This window comes from Temnothorax nylanderi, unplaced genomic scaffold (assembly GCF_030848795.1).
Source record: "Temnothorax nylanderi isolate EJ_2023f unplaced genomic scaffold, tnyl_v1.0 TNYL_tig0932_pilon, whole genome shotgun sequence".
Classification (NCBI taxonomy): Eukaryota; Metazoa; Arthropoda; class Insecta; order Hymenoptera; family Formicidae; genus Temnothorax; species Temnothorax nylanderi.
In genome coordinates, this window is record NW_027249994.1 from 1 (window position 1) to 24,772 (window position 24,772).

The window sequence follows — 24,772 nt, forward strand, 5'->3', positions numbered from 1 at the left end:
ATATATATATGCGAGTAAGCACACACAAATGCAAACATACGAACGGTTCTTGTGAAGGCGACTTTCAAATTCCAATAGTTCAGAAACTAGTCATAGAAAGTTGATAAAATTGCAAACTTTTCATAAGAAACACGAAAATTACAATATTAAAAATTTAAGCAAATTGATCGAAAACTTTTTTTCATGTAAATCATGCGGCGTCCTTCTTGTTAATAACAAAAAACTTGTAGCGAATATTATATTTCTCTTCTGTAAAACTGTAAAATTTTTATTTAAAATATTACATACCGTTTGTTTTAATTCAGCATATACTTGTTCAGATAAAAATGTAGCGGGCTTTAAATGTTGGGATTGCTGCAAATCGTTCTGTATATGGGTGATTCCGTGAGTGTTACTTGAGCTGGACAATATTGGCACGTTTTGAAGACAGGTTTGGGGCAACACAAAATCACCCAGATGAGGAATTGGCGCCACGCTCGATAAGTAATTTTGATTTGACGACGAATAGATCTGCGCCTGATTGGAAGCAGCCTTGGAAATATTGCAATGTCCGTGCTGGGAGAATTCGCTCACGCTCTTGTCGGAAACATGATTGTCAGTCGTTTGAAGTAGATTAAAACCGATATTATGAAGATAATTCTGACTCCCATCAGTTAACGAGCAAGCCTGGGTTTGATTCGCTTTAGGAACATTGGCTGCATCGCACTGAGGATAATTCCTGGCATTGGAGATGCTACTAATGACAGTCTGTCGCAAATTGACAACATCTTGGTCAACGCCCAATGCATTTTGAAGATAACTTTGATTGTTTGACGAACAGACTTGTATTTGGTTAAACGCGGTCTTGGCGACATTGCAAGGTCCGTGTTGAGTCTCGTTCATGTTGTCGGTAATATTATCGGAGGTTCCTTCAAGCAGATTGATATTATCCTGATTGACGTGCAACATGTTTTGAGGATAATTCTGATTTGACACACAATCTTGTGTCTGTATAAAAGTAGCCTTGGTAACATTGCAAGAACCATACTGATTTTGATCGTTTATATCACTACCGGAAGCATTGCCAGTGACTTCTTGAAGCCGATTATTAACGCTCGCTTGGGACACCGAATCGGACATTAACATCTGGTTAGCAGCCAAACTGACCAGACAAACATTTGGCTGTTGGGATAGAGTTTGTGTTTGCTGCCAAATTTGGTTCACTATAGCCTCAGTGGCCGATTCTGACACACATTGGTCATTATGGAGTCGCGGTCTTTGAACATTTATGCTCTTCAGCTGCCAGGAGTTCTGCACTTTGCTAGGTGGCGTCGATGAAGCGTTTGCTCGATCCATTGTTGCAACTGGCGATCTCGGTTTTCCCTGTGGTGGTGGCTTCAATGCCGGAATGATCGACAAAGGCCTAGCAGCATCTTCCACCGTTGAAATTTGCTGCTGAGTAGACGTATTCTGTTGCAGCTTCTCTAACGATGAGCAGTTCAAATAATTCCCGGAAACAATTCCCGGCTGTTGGCGTTTATCGTTGCTAGCGTTCATGTTCTTCGTTGCTTCCTTCTCGCCCAAATGCTTCTCCAACTCGGCCAAAAAGAGCGGATCCAGTTTCTTGACAACAGCGGCAACTTCTTGATGATCGGAATTAACAGTCAAAGACAGCTCATTCATGCTCTGCGCGAGCTCGCAATTGGACTTAGGCTTCGGCGGGCTCACGTTCGGGCCAAGGGAAGGAGGAAGAGGAGGAGGCGGTGGAGTTGGAATAGCGAACGACGATGTGGGTCTACTGTTAGAAACATTAACATACGTCTGCGAGGTGGAAGTATTTCGCAGATCCTCCGGCCAGGTAGACCAATTCGATCCACATGGGCTGACCTTATCTATTTCGCTATAGTGATTTGCGACGTCGTTATCTTTCACGTTCACATTCAAATTTAATGGGTCCTGCTGACACCCCTTGTTTAAATTCATCGAGTATTGCCGAGTCTCCTGGGAAAAGAATAACGAAATAAAATAGTATACAGATAGTAATAGTATAAAATACAGGTAACTAAAAATTAATTTATTTATTTTTAGTTATAACTCTTTTCAATTCACTTAAATAAATTATTTTTCAAAAATTTATGCAAATTGTTTAAAAAAAAGTTATTAAATTTTAAATAACTTTAACATAAATTCTGTGAATGTACATACCGCGATATTTTTAGAAAACCATGTTATTGTTAACCTCATAACATAAAGAAAATATAACAATAGTTATGTAACTGTTGTTTTCTTGATTCGTTTGAAAAATTTTTTGCGTTTCTTTCGTTTAGCCAAAAAATAATTATTTCGATAGAAAGTTGATTAGATTACAATCAAGTTCGTGTTACAATCCTTAATGACACTTGCCGTTTTTTGCTTTAGAAGGAATGTTTTTTAAGGATTATCCGCAGCAAAAATAGAAATTACTTTGATATAATACATAAAAAAAGCATTTAGCATACGTGATTAATTTATCCAGTTTTGCAATTTTATAAGAGTTATAGAAAGACTCTTTGCCTTACGAAAAAAGCCCCTTAGAGAGTGCAAAAATTAAAATTACTTTGATACCAAAAGCACACAATTAGAGTCCTAGACTAGGTTTACACGGTGCGGTTTGTAATCCGGTTTAATAACTACTGTATACTATCCGATGAAAAATTTTTCTTCTTTTGATCATAATAATCATTTAGATATGAGTTTCTTCGATATTTAAACTACAACTTTTAGTATACAATATACACTGCTCAAAAAAATTAGGGAATTACGTTTCTCTTAAACTTTTGCCCAATTTTTAAACTGTAATTATTACTCAGCGATAAATAATTAACGTAAAAAAAAGTTTAAAAAATGGTTTTACAGGGCAAACTGTCTACTTTAAGGTGCTTATGTTCAATTTTTACTCAGGTTAGTACTTAAAGGCGTGGTTAACTTTGAATAAGGATGTATTTGATATATCCAAAATCTTGAAATTTGCAGTCTTCCACCGCCTAAAAATTTCGCCAAAAAAACTGCCGAACATAATCTTGCACGGTTTATCTTTTCTCTTTTTATCTCAACGTAAAAAAAAAAAGAGGAAAGATGAACTGTGCAAGAAGTTTAGCTAAAACGAACAGACCTATTGATACCATCTCAAAGTACGGACTTTGCCCTTTCAAATGGAAAAAAAACCAAACCTGTCCTACGCCGATTATTTAGCGAGATATCGCAATTTAAAGTAATCTCTATTTTTTTTTATTTTAGCGCGATTTCACCGCCAGCATTTGCGTAACCTGATGTGCACCACGGGGAGGTTGCTTGATCGGATTTTGCACATCATGTACGTATGTGTATGTGTTTGGAGTGTACATGTATATGTGTGCACAGAGGTTTTTTTTAGTAAGAAGTGTTGCCACCTTTTCGCCGTATCACCTCGCGCAATTTTGATTTCATATTGATACATTTTTTTACATCAGATTGAAGAGGCACTGCGTCAAATTTGGAATAAAATTTCTCAATTTGATGTAAAAAAAATGCATCAATATGAGATTAAGATTGCGCGAGGTAATACGGCGAAGAGGTGATAACACTCTTCTTACTAAAAAAAAAATTATAAATAAATAAATATAACAAAATAAAAAATAAAAAACTCTACATGTACACACAAACACATGTACATTCCACACACATACACATACATACATAATGTGCAAAATCCGACCAAATAACCTTCCCATGGTGCACATCACATTACGCAAAAGCCGGTATCGTGCTAAAATCATAAAAAAACAGGGGTTACTTTAAATTGCTATATCTCGCTAAATAATAAACATAGGACAGCTTTTTTTTTCATTTGAAAGGGCAAAGTCCGTACTTTGAGATGGTATCAATGATTATATTCACCAATTTTTTTGTTAGGCGGAAGACTGCAAATTCTAAGATTTTGGATATCTTAAATACGTCCTTATTCAAAGCTGATCACGTCTTTGAGTATTAACCTGAGTAAAAATTGAACAAAAGCACCTTATAGTAGAGAGTTTGTCCTGTAAAATCCTTTTTTAAAAATTTTTTACGTTAATTCGCTGTTTGTGGCAAAAATGGGCACAAATTTACTGAGAAAAAGTAATCCCTTAATTTTTTTGAGCAGTATATATCAAAAATTGTTTTAAATGTTTAGAGTATCGAAATAGGTTCATATTTAAATGATCGTTATGATCAAAAGAAGAAAAATTTTGGATCAGATAGTATACGGTAGTTACTAAGGCTGCATTCCGATATTTACTGTCAGCAACTGTCAGTACTGAACATCTATAGTATACGTGACGTAAAATATAGAAAAATATAGATATTCAGTACTGACAGTGAATATCGGAATGTGTGTGTGTGTGTGTGTGTGTGTGTGTGTGTGTGTGTGTGTGTGTGTGTGTGTGTGTGTGTGTGTGTGTAGCCTAAATCGGATTAAAAGCCGCTGTGTAAACGTAGTCATATATAAAGAGAGAAGTGGCTCCGGCGTCGCGATTTCTGATTGATTGTTGCCCCCACTTAATTGAAGCAGCCATATTGAGACCGCAGTGGAGAATGAAGTTAATATACACAGGTTGTATTTTTGACCAAACTGACATTTATTCTTAAGTTAACTCGACGTTTCGACACTGGTTTTGTGTCCTTATCAAGAGATTTCTATCTCATACTGTTCGCAAATTGCATTAGCCACCCACAAAGTTCTTGCAGTTCTACTAACATTGTCAAATTCTTATCTTAAAAAAGGTCGCACTCCAGAGCGAGCCGCAGTCATGATGTGAACGGAACCAACCGGCGACACGTCGTTCCGGATCGAAAGACAGCGACTGAGTGTCAGTCGCTGTCTTTCGATCCGGAACGACGTGTCGCCGGTTGGTTCCGTTCACATCATGACTGCGGCTCGCTCTGGAGTGCGACCTTTTTTAAGATAAGAATTTGACAATGTTAGTAGAACTGCAAGAACTTTGTGGGTGGCTAATGCAATTTGCGAACAGTATGAGTGTATGTATTATATATTGTATTATCGTAACGGTTGATGCCGCACGACCCGATCACGCGTGGGCCTCGTGCGCGAATTGTCGAACCGGGGGAAGATCGCCGAATGCGTGGTATTCGAGACCGCGGCACAGTCAGTCGCTCCAACCACCGCCGAACGAATAGTCAGATCGCTCAGAGTTCGCCTAGTCACTAACATACTCATTATATTTTATTTGCGTATTTTTATCTTAAATGAACGTGGAGTGCCTCCGAGAAATATTAATACGAAGCGCTGAACAGTCAAACGATTATATAATTGACAAGTGCCCGCCGTATATGGTACGCGCGACCGGTGAGCATCGCGCCAAACGTTGTACACCTATCAATAAATAAATTTTGTTACCAGCTTTTCGCATTGTACGTTCAACGGTACACAATGAGATAGAAATCTCTTGATAAGGACACAAAACCAGTGTCGAAACGTCGAGTTAACTTAAGAATAAATGTCAGTTTGGTCAAAAATACAACCTGTGTTAATTTTTCACTGACAAAGCAAAGAATTTTGGAAGTTAATATATTTGGATATTTACAGCTAGCATTTAGGCTGCATTTCTGTATTTACTGTAAGTACTGAAAAGTATGTAACGTAAACTATAGATTTTCAGTACTGGCAGCGAATTAGGGCCAAAGCACATATGACAGTCGTAGTCGTGGACGTAAGTAACGCACAAGCTTTGGCGTATATATCCTGATCTGTCAGGTCGGGGATTACGACCGTCGTATATTGCTATGCCATGTTATGTGCTTTGGCCCTAATATCGGAACGTTGCCTTATTGATTAGGTTAGAGGTAGTTGAGTTTGACAGAACTGGAGCGGTCCCAATATGGCTGAAGGTGAAGGTCCGCAGTCACTTCTGTCTTTATATAGGCTCTACACACAATTAGAGTATAAATCCTATACATATATTTCTTTTGTAAATTAACTCGTTATTAATGTGTAGAAAATTCACTGTCTATGCATATTTTAATTCTTTCTTTATAAACATAAAAATTTTATGTTTAAGAATTTTTAATGTTTCAACATTTCCTAGAAAAGATTTTCTATGAGATTTTTTTCTAAGACATTCGAGACTCCAACTTTTCAAGTTATTCAAGACTTTCAGTAACCTTCAGTTTTAAGTATAATATTCAAGTTAACTCGCATCTTCATATGATGGAATTGCTTCAAAAATGGCTTCAGATATTGTTAGTAATGTTACCGACGCATTTACTTTAGCTTTCGTGTATTTCATTTAGCAACAGTCTATGTAATTGCAATTTAATATCAATTTTCATACATAATGATTTACATGTGACTGCACATAGCTGTACAATATTGATATATATATTAAATTAGTAGACAGTTTATAGAACTGAATACATCTCCCCTGTTAATCCGTCTACATAACAAAAATTTAACGATATAATTTTTGATTATGCATTATTTACATTCTCTTAAAATTTATTGAAAAAATTTTGCGTTTTTTTTAGACAAAAAAAGATTGTTTTTATGGAAGGCTAAGATATGGCGCTAAAAAAGGAAAAAAATTCTATTTTTTTATTACTCGTATATACCTACACAATAATAAAGTTTTATTTAAATATGTGTTATTTATATACTGTTCCTCTTTTTATTATCTACATTTTTTGCTTTAAACAAAATTTTATTGTTAATTTTGCCACAAATAAGAATATTTACTTATATTAATTTATAATAATCTAAAGAATTTACATATTTATTTTTATGAGCATCTATATATGTATAGCATTTATAATGCATATATACAGGCTCTGGATTCTGTAAAGCGCATATGCGCGCATTTTCTATAGTAAACGTTACATATGCTATAGATAAATGCGCGTATATGTGCTTTACGGAACCCAGGGAGGGTCTCAGATTTTTCGTACAAACTGTAATAGTAGTAGTAGTATGTTCTATGAGCAGAAATAAGAAAAAAATGTTATATAAACATAGGTCTCAAAATGCTTTATTAGAAAGTTAGACTTTCATATTAAAGAAATAATAACGGTCTTGCCGGTCTAGATAAGTGACACGCCGTATACACAAGAGATATGCCATTCGATGATGTTTATCTTATCCGCTTGTTCTAGTCATATTTATTATTTGAGATGATTAAAGGCAATCATTTCAAAAAAACTTGTATGAGTACTGGTAACGAGCAGTACTTTGTAGTTTGTAGAACGTTATCCCAAAATGCCACAAATTTTCACATTTTCACAAACGAAGAATACACGGATATTTATTTTGTGTATGGTTTGTGTACAGGGAATGCAATGGGAGCTTCTATTAGAGAATATCAACAGATTCCTTAACAGAAGAGTGCCGAATCACACAGTCTTTATCAATGCAATTACGCTTGACGGATTCAAAGTCTAGGGTGATAAATTCAATATTACATCGATGTATAGCTTACAGTACAAAATAAAAATATTGACATTGGGTACGCGGCACTTTGAAATGCAAATTTAAGTGAAATTGTTTCTTACACATTTCATATTTTTGCTATAACTTTCTAATAAAACAAACAAAACCTATATGTTTACAAAACATTTATTTCTGCTCATAGAATATACTATTAAAGGTAAAATCTAGGAGACACCTTATATATATAGATATATATTATAATTATATTGTAACAATAGTTAACTTTTAAAACATTCAAAATATTCAGAAAACTCTTGATTTTAAATAATATTTGGTCTGAATAATAATTACATTTTAAACTTCGAGATTTTTTTATCACACATTACGAGTAATTCGAAAATGTGTCTCCAATACATCACTATAAGAACGTACCTCTGTATCAGCAGAATTAAGGACAAAACAATTCACGGTATCTTGAACATTATCTCCTCCCTCTTGATCACTCACGTTTCCATACGTCTGTGTCTTCAGATAACGATTAGCAACTTCAGCAGGCACATGACTATAATACCGCGAATGTGGTGGCTTCATGAATACCGCAGAAGTATCAAAAGGATCAGAATACGCAGGAGCCACGTTACCAGGAAAATTAGCATATGTTCTGCCTTCCTCATCCTGCCAGGAAAACCTCTCGCCATCGATAGGTTCATCCAGAATGTTAATTACTCGTTTACATGAGACCTTTTGATCGTAGATGCTTGTGTTTGCCGATTCCTCGGCGGACAAATCGATCAGAGTATCTTCTTGGCTAATGTCTGAGGCCGATGACACTTGCGAGACCTTGATAGGGCTCGACCTAGCATCGTTGTGCAATTTCGTGTAATTGAATTGTTTTCTGGTACGTGGAGTACCACAAGAGAATTTCTTTTTTGTCTGATTGTCAGCCGAGGCTGCCACCAGTACATCCGGAGGATCCATTGGATTTCTTAAATATACATCGTCGATGTAAACGGGGCTGCCCCAGCTCTTGCCAAAGGGCGCTCCATGTCCTGTATGAATGAAAGAATTCTCCAATGGCTTGCTAATGTCTTCTGGCTGCTTTCGGCGCATTGGATCAACCAGACAACGCGGAAAATGCGCTATTTGAAAAGTTCGCTGATTCTGACCTTTCCACCAGTAATTTTCCGGGCGCCCGTCGATGATTGCAATCTGGTCTCCCGTCTCGATGGACATTTTGCCGGCCTCCTCGAAGGCGGTTAGAGCCTTCATTACAGACGGTACCATACTAGTCAAGGACTCTTTCAACGAAGCAAATGTCGGTCTCTCTGAAGGTTCTCTCGCCCAGCAACGAAGCATCAGCTCGTATATATATGGAGGCATTGCTTCTGGCTCGTGAAGCCGCTCGCCCTCGCGATCGATTTTACGCAAAATTTCGGAACCGTTCAAGCCCAGCCAGGGTTCCTCGCCAAACGTTAACATCTCCCACAGTGTCACACCAAACATCCAGACGTCTGACGCGTGACTAAAATGTCGAGCCTTGAGAGACTCGGGGGCACACCAGGGAAAAGGTACTTTTTTATGTTCCGTCATGACATAGCAGTCTTCTTGTTGAGGAAGCGCTCTCATCAAACCGAAGTCGCCGATTTTGATTTTATCGATGGTACTCAACAGGACATTTCTGCATGCCAGGTCGCGATGTAGAAAACGCTTCGCTTCTAGATACGCCATACCTGTGGCAACTTGTAACGCATAATTACAGAGCGTGAGAATCGAGATTCTGTCGCATTGCTGTCGTAAATAATCAAGTAATGCGCCTAAAGGCGCGAGCTCAGTCACCATCATCATCGGCTGCGACAACACCACACCATACAATCTAATAAGATTATGATGATCCAAAGTGTGCATTGCCTGAACTTCCGAAACAAAGTCTTCTATAACACTCGGCTGTGTGAGGGCATCTGCTTTGAGGACTTTCACAGCGACGGGCAAAGTTCGTCCTGAAGGAGAAGTCCATTCCCCTCTTCTCACTACACCAAAGCTTCCATCGCCTAATTTAACGGACAGTGTCACATCTTTGTCTTGTATGAGACATGTCAGCACCGAGGAAGTTTCGATCGGCTGCGAGGATCGCTTGTTGCTTTTACTGCTGCCACCAGGTTTAATTTTGGTAATTAAACTCTTCTTCCATTGAGCGTTTCGTCTCTTCTTTACCGCATCCAACAGACGTCTGACGCCAGGTTTACCTAGACCAATCTTCTCCAAATCTTCTGCTTGGACGTAATCAAAATGATGCAGACGAGTAATCTGTAGATCGTCTCGAATTCGTGTAAAGAACTGAGAGAGCTGCACATCATGTAGCAGTTCCTGAAGCCACTCTGTACCTTCCTCGTCCGCCATAATAGCTGTATTTCTTTATTTACTGAGATATCTTATACTCAGAAATATATGGATGTCTTCAATATATATAGGAACCTAAAAAAAGAGATATAACAATTAGATTTGCGTCGATACCCTTGTATGTTTGATCGATGTATCCTACTATTCATATATTTTAAATTTTATAATCTACCCATTATAAAGAGCTTAGAGCCGTGACTGGATGTTCGTGTCGATAATAATATTTCTGTGTGAATTTTTAATAGGTACTTATTCCAATTCAGTGAACTACGCGCTAAAAATTTCTCCGTCTTGAAACACAGTTCTAGTTTTTAGGCCAGTCATATTAGACATCGAATCGTCCAATTAATTTTCCCAGGTTGCAACCACCATGAATCGCTTTGATTTGAGGTGCTATAAGTGGGATTTATTTTGCTTCGCAAAATTAACGCGCAATAAAAAGTTATTAACAATATTATCAACAAAAACGCGATTTTTTTTTTCTCAAATATCTCGAAAACTAAGCAAGATAGGGTAACTAACTATACGTACCTTTTTTGTAGAGCGTAAAATTATCTACAATAATGATCTGAACAACATTGATCGTCAAGTCAGTCATTTAGCTTGCACGCACCGTCAAACTCCGAGACTCGGATACTAAAAACCCTCGATTTTATCGTTTTCTTGATGTTGCGCCGGTGATTTTTTTCCATCATTTAAAATGGAATTAAAAATCCCCTAAAAATCACACATTATCTGAGAACTACAAAGAATACTTTTCACAGTGTAACCGATTCTTTAGACCCTTTTTCTTTAGTTTGTAGCTATGTAAGCAAAAAATTTAGATTTTTTTGAATAGTCTTAGTTTTTCGCTGTTTTCAGGCCTTAAAATTTATTTGAGACAAATTTTATTGTATGCATCTTGCTGTGGACGAAATTTGCAACAAAAAAGGACCCTTGTATTTTTTTCGTACGACAAACGCTGATTTTTTTATTGACGCGCAAAGTTATCCAATATTGCGCACAGGTCAGATAACGCTTGTTTTACACTAAAATAATTATTTTCCATTAAAATTCACGTAATTTTTCGCATTATTATTAAACCATATTGCAAAAAACGGCTTTACAATATGGTTCAATAATAATGCGAAAAATCACGTAAATTTTAATAAAAAATAATTATTTTAGTGTAAAACAAGCGTTATCCGACCTGTGCGCAATATTGGATAACTTTGCGCGTCAATAAAAAAATCAGCGTTCGTCGTACGAAAAAAATACAAGGGTCCTTTTTTGTTGCAAATTTCGTCCACAACAAGATGCATACGATAAAATTCGTCTCAAATAAATTCTAAGGCCTGAAAACAGCGAGAAACTAAGACTATTCCAAAAAATCAAAATTTTTTGCTTACATAGCTACAAACTAAAGAAAAAGGGTCTAAAAAATCAGTTGAATCATGAAAAGTATTTTTTGTAATTCTCAGATGATGTGTGATTTTTTGGGGATTTTTAATTCCATTTTAAATGACGGAAAAAAATCACCGGCGCAACATCAAAAAAACGATGAAATCGAGGGTTTTCGGGATCCGAGTCTCGGACTTTGACGGCGCGTGCAAGCTAAACGACTGACTTGACGATAAATGTTGTTCAGATCATTATTGTAGATAATTTTACGCTCTACAAAAAAGGTACGTATAGTTAGTTACCCTATCTTGCTTAGTTTTCGAGATATTTGAGAAAAAATAAAAAAATCGTGTTTTTTGTTCATAATATTGTTAATAACTTTTTATTCCGCGTTAATTTTGCGAAGCAAAATAAATCCCACTTATAGCACCTCAAATCAAAGCGATTTATGGTGGTTGCAACCTGGGAAGATTAATTGGACGATTTGATGTCTAATATGACTGGCCTATTTGTTGGAACAGTAAATTCACATACTTAAATCGATTAATCAATCGATTTAAGTAAATTTAATGTTGTACTATGTATGTACTATGTACTGCTCAAAACTTTATAACAAAACTACAAAACTAGGGCTGTGTTTCAAGATCAAACAATTTTCGGCGCAGTTCACTGAGTTTGAATAAGTATTAAAAATTCACACAGAAATATTATTGTCGACACAAACATCCAGTCATAGCTCTAAGCTCTTTGTTATTTAGGTGATTTTAAATCATACGAGCCTTCTCTTGTATCTTTATTACTATCCATTATAATTGTTTCAACTTTTATAGATTTTAAATTTAAATTTTGAATTCTAATGGGCAATCTTAATAAACAATCTTAATAAGCAATCTTAATATAGGTACTCTTAATAGATGATCTAGACCTATAGAAAATTCTTCAACAGAAAACTTCAAGTTTTAGTTTTTTAGATTGTACAATTATTAAATTTTTATATATATTTCATAAAAATTTCGATCCTTGTAAATTTTATTTTCATAACTTAAAATTCTTGATATCTTTTATAGATTATTGATATTTTAATTTTATAAAGCCTTAAACCTTTGATCACAAACTACTCTAGAAGTAAGACGCTTGTTATGTATAACTGAGCTACAGCAGTTACCATGTATGGAGTACTCTCGCGCGTTTTACAGGTTGTTTATATAATGTTATTTATATAAAGTCAGCCAACAGTGGATTGCTAAAATCATTCCCGTAAAAAAACGAAGTAAATACTGAGCGCCTAAAAGCGCTGACGTAATAGGAATTTTTGTGGAGTGCTTACAAACGCAGTCAAAGCGTCAAGGCGAGACAAAACCTTAAAAAAAACCAAAAAGTCGATTTTTGGATTTTATATTGTGTTAATGCTTGAACATTTTTAATAAGGTAATTCTTTAGGAATATTTTGCCCTTTATCGGACTAAACAATATTGAAATTTTTAGCACCTGGAAAACAAAAAAATTGCAGGGTTGAACTCTTCACATTTTTCTTCGTGCTCTCCGTAAAAGCAAAATTTATTAATTTCCTTATATATTGACTGCAAGAGTTTAATCTTAAAAACTTTATCGTTAACATTTTGCCAATCGTGCAAGTTACATCCTAATTAAGTGCCGAGCACCACATAATTTTAAGGTATATTAAGCTATGTAAGCTGAATTTACTTAAAAGTAAGCAAAAAAATAGCAAGTAATTTTAGTATTATTAATTTTTTGCTTTGACTTATGTATATGCTACTTTTTACTATGGCTTGATAAAATATAAATTTTTTAAACTTATTTTACAAGCAAAAAATCGGCACCTGGATATTTTGAGAATAAATAATTCAGAGAACATTCTGATGCCATAATAATGCGAGCAACTAATTTGTTTAATGCGCTTTTCTCTTGAGCGTCGTATTTTGTTCTTGGTATCCTCTGAAAAACTGAAGCAAAAAAAATATTTTTAAAAGTAAAAAGTAGCAAAAAATGGCAAATAATTTTAGTTTTATTAATTTTTTGCTTTGACCTATGTAAATGTTATTTTTTACAATGGCATGATAGCTTAATCTTAAGCTATCTAGCCCTTCGTAACTTTTTAAGGAGGTTGTAAGGCTGATGTGGGAAGTGAGAGGGGTAACGCTTTTAACAAAGGAAACATGGAGTGCTGCCAATCTAAAACATTAAAATTTTGAACAATATTGATCTAAAATTTTGAAGAAATATGGGATGCAATGCAGTTAAAATGCAAAGCATAAATGTTAATTTATGTAAAAGTCTTAAATATAAACTTTTAATTTTTAAAACAAACTTTGGGATTAATGTCCCATCATATAGTAGGTACTATTTGGCATAAAAAAAGTTTGAAATTCGAGGTCCAAAAAATGGGCGAAAAAACAGGTCTTTTTGCCATCACTCTTTATTACGATAAAACGTGCAAGATGATAAATCTTTACGATAGGTACTTAAGACAATAAGAATGTTTTTTTTACATTAAATACAATGATTTCCTATAAAAGGTTTCTTTACTACAACCAATTACAATTTGTTGCATGTTTCTATTAGGCCTCAACGTCTCCAGAGTGGGTTTTTATGCCCTAGCAGAAGTAGTAACGAAAACATCACATCTGAAGATACATTACGAATCCAAGTCTCAATTGATACAGGCTGGAGTAAACGCGGTTCAGGTTTTCGGTATAATAGTTTAAATGGTTATACTGGAATCATCGGAAGGGAATCAGGTCAAGTCTTAGACTTCATAACATGCAACAGGAAATGTCGCTTATGTGATAAAGGACATAATAAAGATCACGATTGTCGCAACAATTTTTATGGAAGTGCTAAGACTATGGAGCCATATTCTGCTAACAAATTGGTTAATGAGAGCTCTGTGTTAAAATCAGCAAATTTGGAGGTCGGTATTGTCGTTGGTGATAATGACAGTACCAGTATTGCTTCAATTAGGAAAAACAGCACACATGAAATTGTTAAATTTTCCAATATTAATCATACTTCAAAAGGCGTTAAGAGCATACTGTACAAACTTTCTACTGACAGAAAGACCCTGACAAGGAACTTACAACTGATTCAATCAAATATCTACATCGTTGTTTTACTTATACTTTACACCAGCACAAAGGAAATTTGTCAGAATTATCAGCTGCGATTAAAAATATTCCTTATCACGCATTCAATTATCATGAGAACTGTGGAAATTGGTGTGGTTTTTTAAACAATTCTGAAAACTATCATCATAAAGTCATTTTCGGAGGAATTAAAAACGAAATTCTCTTCAATGAATTAGAAGTACTCTTTTCACAATTGTCAAGTAATTCAGAGAAAAGACCCCGCACAAAACCACGGAAAAATGGTTCCCGGTCAAATTGACTAAAAATTTAGTATGATGTAGTTCGTGACGTCTATGAAAAGTGTCTATGGGCACGAAGTCCACAAATGGACAGTTTTCGAGTTACAGAGTGTTAAACAACAGAAAAATGGGTTCATCGGCTCATGGTAGTCCTTGATGTGTACGGTCATGCTGGTCATGCTGGTGTGTGCCTGTGTATGCGTGCGTGCGTGCGTGCGTGCGTGGATAGAGATATGCAAAATTTATTTCAACCGATCATTATTTTAATCGTGATGCAGCTAGCACTAAATTCCAATCGTGTTCAGTATATAGTGGTATATTTTAAAAAATGTTATATTCTGTCAATGTATCGTTATCTTAGAGCACTTAATTAGCACTAAATTATAGTATACTTGTCTTCTATATAGGACCATTTTCTGATACAGCTTGCCATTAAGCTGGACCCTCCCATTTTTTAATAGAGGTAAAAATTCACATGTAACCATTATTTGTAAATAAAATTATATCACAAAGTTGCCATTCTGAACATATTGCATTCTCCTTACAACCTCCTTAATAGTTGCAGCAAAAAATTACTTTTGAAACCAAAAATTAGCAAATTAATTGTATATATAAATTTATTGTGTTCTGATAATTTGACTTACAATAGTTACAATTAAATAGCTTAATATACCTCATTTTCCCGTATCCCCCCGATGACTTTCTTTTTTTTTCTCTAATTAATACAGAGATCCCTGGGGTTTTATGTTTCTTAAGTCTAAGGTTCCAGAAGAAAAAAGAGTGAGCAATCTCATAAGCCTGGTGCAAAATAGCAGATTAAAATTGACAATTTATTGTTAGCCTCGAAAAGACTAAGAAACCCTAGCTGAGAATCACAGAAGAACTTCTTAGATATAGATGACGTTAGAGATTAACTTATTGTTAGTCCCACTTGCCATTGTTACTGCCACTGTGAAGTTGGCACCTTATTTTCAAAAATCGGAAATTTTATTAAGAGTTCCATTTGCACCCACAATAGTTCTACAGTTCCTGATAGATTTCAGAAATAGTTCCGTCGATTTAGATAAAAATATAACGCTTCAAAAAAATGAGGTGCTAACTTCCCGTGACACCTCAAGTTTCGAAAATATTTATTTTTATCACGGAATTCTATAGTTCTGGAAGAGTTCTATAGTTCCTGATAGGTTTTAGCGATAGTTCTGGTCTTTAAGTATTTTTAAATAATTTTTTAATCTGACCGCTGGCACCTCAAGTTTCAAAAAAAATTGATTTTTATCATGGAATTCTATAGTTCTCGAAGAGTTCTACAGTTCCTGATAGGTTTTAGCAACAGTTCTGGACTCTAAATAGTTTTTCAACAATTTTTTACTGTGACCGCTGGCACCGCACACAAGAGTAAAGTCATGAATCGCAGGCAATTTCGATCGACTTTTTGACAGTTCTCGATAGTTCTCGCATAGTTCCAACAGTTTTTATAGGTTTTAGCAACAGTTCCGGCTTCGAAAAATTTTTTTAACAATTTTTTACTGTTACCGCTGGCACCGCACACAAGAGTAAAGTCATGAATCGCAGGCAGTTTCGATCAACTTTTTGACAGTTCTCGATAGTTCTCGCATAGTTCCAACAGATTTTTATAGATTTTAGCAACAGTTCCGGCCTCTAAATATTTTTTAAATAATTTTTTACTGTTACCGCTGGCACCGCACACAAGAGTAAAGTCATAAATCGCAGGCAGTTTCGATCGACTTCTTGACAGTTCTCGATAGTTCTCGCATAGTTCCAACAGTTTTTATAAATTTTAGCAACAGTTCCGGCCTCTAAATATTTTTTTAACAATTTTTTACTGTGACCGCTGGCACCGCACACAAGAGTAAAGTCATGAATCGCAGGCAATTTCGATCGACTTTTTGACAGTTCTCGATAGTTCTCGCATAGTTCCAACAGTTTTTATAGGTTTTAGCAACAGTTCCGGCTTCAAAATATTTTTTTAACAATTTTTTACTGTTACCGCTGGCACCGCACACAAGAGTAAAGTCATGAATCGCAGGCAGTTTCGATCGACTTTTTGACAGTTCTCGATAGTTCTCGCATAGTTCCAACAGTTTTTATAGGTTTTAGCAACAGTTCCGGCCTCGAAATATTTTTTTAACAATTTTTTACTGTTACCGCTGGCACCGCACACAAGAGTAAAGTCATGAATCGCAGGCAGTTTCGATCGACTTCTTGACAGTTCTCGATAGTTCTCGCATAGTTCCAACAGTTTTTATAGGTTTTAGCAACAGTTCCGGCCTCAAAATATTTTTTTAACAATTTTTTACTGTTACCGCTGGCACCGCACACAAGAGTAAAGTCATGAATCGCAGGCAGTTTCGATCGACTTCTTGACAGTTCTCGATAATTCTCGCATAGTTCCAACAGTTTTTATAGGTTTTAGCAACAGTTCCGGCTTCTAAATATTTTTTAAATAATTTTTTACTGTTACCGCTGGCACCGCACACAAGAGTAAAGTCAATGCGAGAGCAAAAACTATGCGAGAACTATTGGGAACTGTCAAAAAGTCGATCAAAACTGCCTGCGATTCATGACTTTACTCTTGTGTGCGGTGCCAGCGGTAACGGTAAAAAATTATTTAAAAAATATTTAGAGGCCGGAACTGTTGCTAAAACCTATAAAAACTGTTGGAACTATGCGAGAACTATTGGGAACTGTCAAAAAGTCGATCGGAACTGCCTGCGATTCATGACTTTACTCTTGTGTGCGGTGCCAGCGGTAACAGTAAAAAATTGTTAAAAAAATATTTAGAGGCCGGAACTGTTGCTAAAACCTATAAAAACTGTTGGAACTATGCGAGAACTATTGGGAACTGTCAAAAAGTCGATCGGAACTGCCTGCGATTCATGACTTTACTCTTGTGTGCGGTGCCAGCGGTAACAGTAAAAAATTGTTGAAAAACTATTTAGAGTCCAGAACTGTTGCTAAAACCTATCAGGAACTGTAGAACTCTTCGAGAACTATAGAATTCCATAATAAAAATCAATTTTTTGAAACTTGAGGTGCCAGCGGTCAGATTAAAAAATTATTTAAAAATACTTAAAGACCAGAACTATCGCTAAAACCTATCAGGAACTATAGAACTCTTCAAGAACTATAGAATTCCGTGATAAAAATAAATATTTTCGAAACTTGAGGTGTCACGAAAAGTTAGCACCTCATTTTTTTCAATCGTTATATTTTTATCTAAATCGACGGAACTATTTCTGAAATCTATCAGGAACTGTAGAACTATTGTGAGTGCAAATGGAACTCTTAATAAAATTTCCGATTTTTGAAAATGAGGTGCCAACTTCACAGTGACCATCTTATCTGCCTTAAAATGCATTTTCCAGGCAGTATTAATTATTTAAAAAATAACACAACGTTGGTAGTGCCCAGAACTCTTTAGGAAATTGTTAAATACGTTTAGAACTGCGCGAAAAATATTTTACGATGACTAGAACTATCGAATATCGTCCAGCATCTCACCTTTATCTGTATTAAAATGCATTTTCCGGGCAGTATTAATTATTTAAAAAATAACACAACGTTGGTAGTGCCTAGAACTCTTTAGGAAGTTGTTAAATATGTTTAGAACTGCATGAAAAATATTTTACGATGACTAAAACTATCGAATATTGACCAGCATCTCACCTTTATTTCTCTTAAAATGCACTTTCCGAGCAGTATTAATTTTTTTGAAAACACAACGTTGATAGTGTCTAGAATTCTTTAAAAAATGCATAAATGTATTCATAATTATACAGAACTATCTTGGAAAAGCCAGAACTCTGAAAAATCGTTCAGCTTGACATATTTGTTACACTATATTCGATAGTTTTTACGTTATTTTAATCGATGTTTTTGGTTTTAAACTGCAGAACTCTTTATAGAACTCGTCTTTAACTGCAAATCAAAATCTGATGAGATATAGTATAAGGGAACTGCTGTAAGACAAATTGAGACGCAGCGTGAAGTTGTCGTCTTAGTCAACTTTTTGTCTGAATCAATTCTTTTGCTTTAATGGTCGGAACTATTTGTTTAACTCATAGAGAAACTCTAGAATTGTAAACAATTAGTGAGTTTCCACGCCAGCTTCATACACATGGGATCAGATGGGTTTTGTAATTATAAATTATTTTCTACGGAGTTAATCGTCAGAACTATTGACAGAATGTGTCTAGACTGGAGAACTCTATGGAATCTTACTCCTCCGTGATCATGTATTCGAAATACGATGAGATGCTATCAGGTGTTTTTGGAAGTTAGCATCTCATTTCTTAAAAACGCGATTTTAATAGTAAATTCATCAGAACTATTGTTAAAACTTATCAGGAACTGTGGAACTATGCAAGTGAATTTGCAGTTTATTTGCGAGATGCTAACACTTGAGATGCTAGCTTCACACACGTCATTTTTTCTGTTTAATGGGCAAAACCATCGACCTATAGTATGGACTGCGTGATGTAAGTCGAAAGTATGTATCAATGTACAAGAAGGACAGCAGGCGATTGCGGCCATTATCTATCGCATTCTACACAACACTGTAATATTGGTCGAAAAGAGACAGAGATTGGCCGCACACGTGCTCTATCTGACTCATATTTTAGAACGTGTTTCGTATGCAAATAAAGTAGGGATCGCGAAGTCCATACTATAGAGTATAGGTCGATAGGCAAAACTATTTGTTTATAACGTATCGGAAACTTCAATTGAAACTATAATTAAAAAGGAAGCCAGAACTCTCAATAGTTTGTGAGTTTCCGCAAAATGAGATGCCAGATTCACACACACATTACATGACAAAAAAGCTTTTCTTTCAGCCTGTATTATTTAATAAACAAACATTTTTACATGTCCAAACATGTTCGACATTACATTTTCTTCCTAAATGTATAGAGAAACTATTTTTAAAAAATTATTTATACTTGCTGAGTAATTGTGTAAGCAATTTACCGCACTCATCTTTTCTCGTGTTCAAAGGTGTTATCTCCACTTAAACATTTTCTTGTTTTTCTTTTTGACTCTTATCTCTTACAACTTGCGCAAAATACGACAATTAATATCAATTATAATAGGATAGGATATAATCGAGTTGATTGCATATCCACTAATTATACATACATTTTTAAGCAATTAATTTTTAGGTTTTTCAAGAATTTTTTAAATTGATAAATAATTTTAAAATTAGTAAACATTGCTATTGGGATCTGATATTCGTCGCCATGACATCTGGTGGTCGAAAGTGAAAGCACTGACCTCTTACAGATCTCGTGGCATTGTACAGGCTTGACGTGCGGTCGTACTGGCTTTGCGTTACTGGCTTTGTATTTTTATTAATATGGAATTTTCTCTGCGTTGTAAATCTACGAGCAGAATTAAGTGTTCAATTCGCGGTTGTAAAAGTAAGGTTGATCGTAATTTAAATGTTCGATTTTATCTCTCAAAAATTTAATTTGGCAGTTGGATTTTTGATATTTTTTATTTTATTTCACATAATGAGTAATAGCAAGTAGTTTCTTAAAATGTTAAACACATATATCATCTTATATCAACTTTTAAAATAAACTTTATCACATTAACATGTTAACATTAATATAAATATATTAATGTTCTTAAATATACTAATAAATATACTAATATTCTCATTCTTTTAACTTTTTCTATATCTTTTATAATCCTATATCTAATGACTTCCTATATCTAATGACTTTCTATATCTTATAACTTTTAACTCTTTATATTTCTGAACACTTTTGTATGTAATCTTTTATATAATTTTGTAATCATTTCTATATTTTATTTATAACTTTTAACTCTTTTATAATCCTATGACTCAATGTTTTCACTAGCATCTTTTATTGAACTTTCAGTTCTTAAACAGATTTCATGCAACATAATGCCATAGTATACTTTTTTTAATTCTTTTAACATTGTGGTAAGAAATATTTCATTTCGATTCACCCTTAGAATAAATAAATTTTTATCAAAAGTAGAATATATATCACAAACGAAGTTGACTTTAAATTGAGCACTGCCATTCCTAATTGCACCTGTCCATAATATCGATGTTTTTCTTTCAAATAAATATTTTCTTTATCTTTAATTAAACTTCCCCCCCCCCTAAAAAAAAATTTATTTGAAAGAAAAACATCGATATTATGGACAGGTGCAATTAGGAATGGCAGTGCTCAATTTAAAGTCAACTTCGTTTGTGATATATATTCTACTTTTGATAAAAATTTATTTATTCTAAGGGTGAATCGAAATGAAATATTTCTTACCACAATGTTAAAAGAATTTAAAAAAGTATACTATGGCATTATGTTGCATGAAATCTGTTTAAGAACTGAAAGTTCAATAAAAAATGCTAGTGAAAACATTCGAGTCATAGGATTATAAAAGAGTTAAAAGTTATAAGATATAGAAATGATTAAAGGTTATATAAAAGATTATATACAAAAGTTTTCAGAAATACAAAAGGGTTAAAAGTTATAAGATATAGAAAGTCATTAGATATAGGAAGTCATTAGATATAGGATTATAAGATACAGAAAAAGTTAAAAGAATTAGTATATATTTATATTAATGTTAACATGTTAATGTGATAAAGTTTATTTTAAAAGTTGATATAAGATGATATATGTGTTTAACATTTTAATAAACTACTTGCTATTACTCATCATGTGAAATAAAATAAAAAATATCAAAAATCCAACTGCCAAATTAAATTTTCCAGAGATAAAATCGAACATTTAAATTACGATCAACCTTACTTTTACAACCGCGAATTGAACACTTAATTCTGCTCGTAGATTTACAACGCGGAGAAAATTCCATATTAATAAAAATACAAAGCCAGTAACGCAAAGCCAGTAACGCAAAGCCAGTACGACCGCACGTCAAGCCTGTACAATGCCACGAGATCTGTAAGAGGTCAGTGCTTTCACTTTCGACCACCAGATGTCATGGCGACGAATGTCAGATCCCAATACTATTTTGTTGCATAGATTTTTGATAAATTCTTATTGCAAATACACTTTCAAATGCGTTTTATGTATTTGGAGTCCTTTTTTACCTTCGTAAAATATCAGAAATCCTTAAAGCAAAGGATTCAGTTGCAAAACTACATATTGTAGAACAAAACTACATATCTTTGAGTTCCATTTTCTCATTACTAAAATAACACATTCAAATCTTTTTTTTTCTTTTTCTTATAGTATCATAATTAGCTATCTTTTGATGCATGCTTTCTTTTAAATAAGATTTTTGTTTTTAATTTTAATTATTAAAAAAAATATCAGTTTTTCATGACTGCGTTCCAAAATTCACTTTAGTTAACTAAAATGCTATAGTGTACGTAACGTAAACTATAGATTTTAGTTACCCAGAATGAATTTTGGAACGCAGCCCATAATATTGATCGCTTGTAATTTTTGATAAAATAAGAATTTTCTAAAATCGAAAGATCGTAGTTCATATATTTGCAGAGATATAAGAAAAAAATGATCAAAATTGATTCAGTGTGTTCTTAAGAACTTGTTAAGAAAAAGATACATAAAAACCAAAAGATATGGTTTTATGGGAGAGTGCTTCGAAGATTTTGATCTTACTATTTGATCTTATGTCTCTTGTAATAATTTTTTTTTCCAAATTACAACTTTAGCGGGCTCCACACACACACAGAGATATGTAGGTATCAAGAAACAGTATCGTGATACCGTCTCGATAAGACATGTCTCAGATCATGTGTACTATACACACACCGCAATATGTAGCAGGTATTGAGCAGGTACTGAGTACATAATTTTTGGAAATGAGGTGTCAACTTTACAGTGGCGATTAGCGGGGATCTGCCGCGATATTACCATACACACTCGAAAACAAGCTGAGACATATCTCAGTATCATTGTTTCAGTCTCTATGTATTCCATCGACAGCGGGAGACTAGATTCATGTATCGATATTTGTTGATACTTATTGATACCGCATGAAACCTTTGGAGACATACCTAGACACAATGAGACATGTCTCATGAGACAGTGTCACAATTCCGTTTCTTGATATATATCTGTGTGTGTAGTCAGCTTTTAAGTAGCCATTTAAGATATAGAAAGTTGCAGCAAATATAAAAAAAATACATATATATATATATATATATATATATAATTAAATAAATTACTAGTAAACCCTCAAAATTCAAAAATTGAAGAAAAAAGGGCTATCAGGGTCGAACGCGGATCTTAGTGCGTGATGTCACTCATTAGATTTATTCTTCAAAATACAGTACGTTTCGGCTCCATTCGAGCCATCTTCAGCAATAACAATAATTTGTCACAACGTTCTAAATGCCCATTGGCAAGTTTACCGATTAGAATTGTCGGAAACACTGACCAAATGATCGATATCTGAAAATTATCTTTGTAAGAGTCATGTAATAAAAAGAAAACTACAGCAACTCACCAAAAGGCCGAACAATGTGGGACATAAAACCGTGTAGAGACAAAATGATTCGCGAGGAGACTTAGCGGTCTCCTCGACACACCAACAGCGACAAAATGACAATCATTCCGAAAGTAAGCGTGTCACGAGTCAAAACAACAGTGCGGATAATACATAGTGAGTAAAGTCGATGAGAGAAATATTAGATAAAATGTAACCAATAGCAAAGCAGGATCTGGCTGCGTTAACAAGTAAATCTAATGAGTGACATCACGCACTAAGATCCGCGTTCGACCCTGATAGCCCTTTTTTCTTCAATTTTATATATATATATATATATAATACAATAAATATTATTCGAATCCTAGAAAATGAAACTTAATTATTGGACTTGACTCGGATTTTCAAATACATAGTGAAATTTAATCTCATCTCCAGTTATATATTCATCTTCTTTTTTAGATACTTTAACATTTAACAATCATTTTATATAGATAATAATGTACAGGAAACAATCTATTCTTTTTCAAAATAAAAAAAAATTGATAAATATGTTGGTAATATTTGTGTGCTCTTTAAGCTCTTTTTTTTATTTTTGCCTCCTATAACTTTGCAAGATATAACAATCAACAAGACAAACGGATCTATAAATTACTGATCTGTTCAGACAATCTACCTTTTGTTAAATCCTGTATAACAATTCAAAAAGATAGCTTTAAAATAACACCAACCTGCGGATCTCACTTATGACATTTTCTTTTGTCCGAGAAGCGATGAATGCTAGAGGAGATTCACCCACGGAGAAACCGCCAATTCCTCCGCTGAAGTTTTTTACGAAACATTTTCTAGAATGCTGTCTGTTTTAGGATGCTCAAGAATAACGTTGTCGGTCCTTTGCTCAATAAAAAATTTCCGATAATAAGCACTTTCACTCGACGATTTTCCAATGCAATACACATTCTCTGATTATTACGTCCTAACCTAAAAGCATAACGATCACAGCTGCAGAAACGATCCCTATACGCGTACTTAATGATCGTCGTTAACGCAACTGCACAGTCGAAAGATCATCGATTGTAATTACTCGCAGCCGTCGACGATTTCACTTACGCACGAGGCAGAGCGGAGTACAAAGAAGAGAAACGAAAAACTATAAAAGTTGTATGGATTTTACACTATTTTACAGTGCAAGCATGAAGCAGTGCGAAGTGAGAAGCGCGAGAAGAGACGCATACAATCACTCAATTCTTTCGCACAAGAGGGCGTCATGCGATGCACCCTTTAAAGTCCCTAGAAGTAATGCTAATGTCCATTTCTATCAACGCAGGTTAATTTTGATCTTGGTTTAAGGCTGAGTTTCCACTGAGCGCGTCACGCGTCGCGTCATCCGTCGCGACCAATCAAAACATCCATTCGTATGTATTTGACCGGAAATGAATGTCCGGTAAAAGAATCTACATATGAAATCGTTTGTATTTCGTATGAAGACTTTTGAAGTGCAATTAAAAAGGTTTGTGAGTCATTCAGTTAATTGTAATTAATTAATCATTTTTTCACCATGCACTTAGCCGGAATAGATAAATTAAACAAAGTTTTTATATCGAATCGTTTGTATTTCGTATGAAGAGTTATGAAGTGTGATTAAAAAGGTTTGTGAGTCATCCAGATAATTTTAATTAATTATTTATAAACCATGTATACCTAGCCGAAATATAGATTTT

At 34.6% G+C, this 24,772-nt stretch overlaps 1 protein-coding gene across 3 annotated transcripts; it reads right to left on the minus strand.

Moving 5' to 3' along the window:
• Positions 1–6: 6 nt before the first annotated feature.
• Ack (activated Cdc42 kinase) lies at positions 7–24,253 on the minus strand. 3 transcript variants are annotated; one of them, XM_071725167.1, is made up of 4 exons: positions 24,162–24,253; positions 23,783–24,032; positions 7,847–9,886; positions 7–1,980 (listed from the first exon to the last, which is right to left on the minus strand). In XM_071725167.1, the coding sequence occupies exons 3-4, from the start codon at positions 9,809–9,811 to the stop codon at positions 139–141; spliced, it is 3,807 nt and encodes a 1,268-aa protein (XP_071581268.1). In that variant the 5' UTR covers positions 9,812–9,886; positions 23,783–24,032; positions 24,162–24,253; the 3' UTR covers positions 7–138. The 3 variants fall into 3 exon arrangements, with proteins under 3 accessions (XP_071581268.1, XP_071581269.1, XP_071581267.1); XM_071725168.1 differs by having other exon boundaries at positions 24,136–24,235; XM_071725166.1 differs by having other exon boundaries at positions 23,783–24,249.
• Positions 24,254–24,772: the final 519 nt, after the last annotated feature.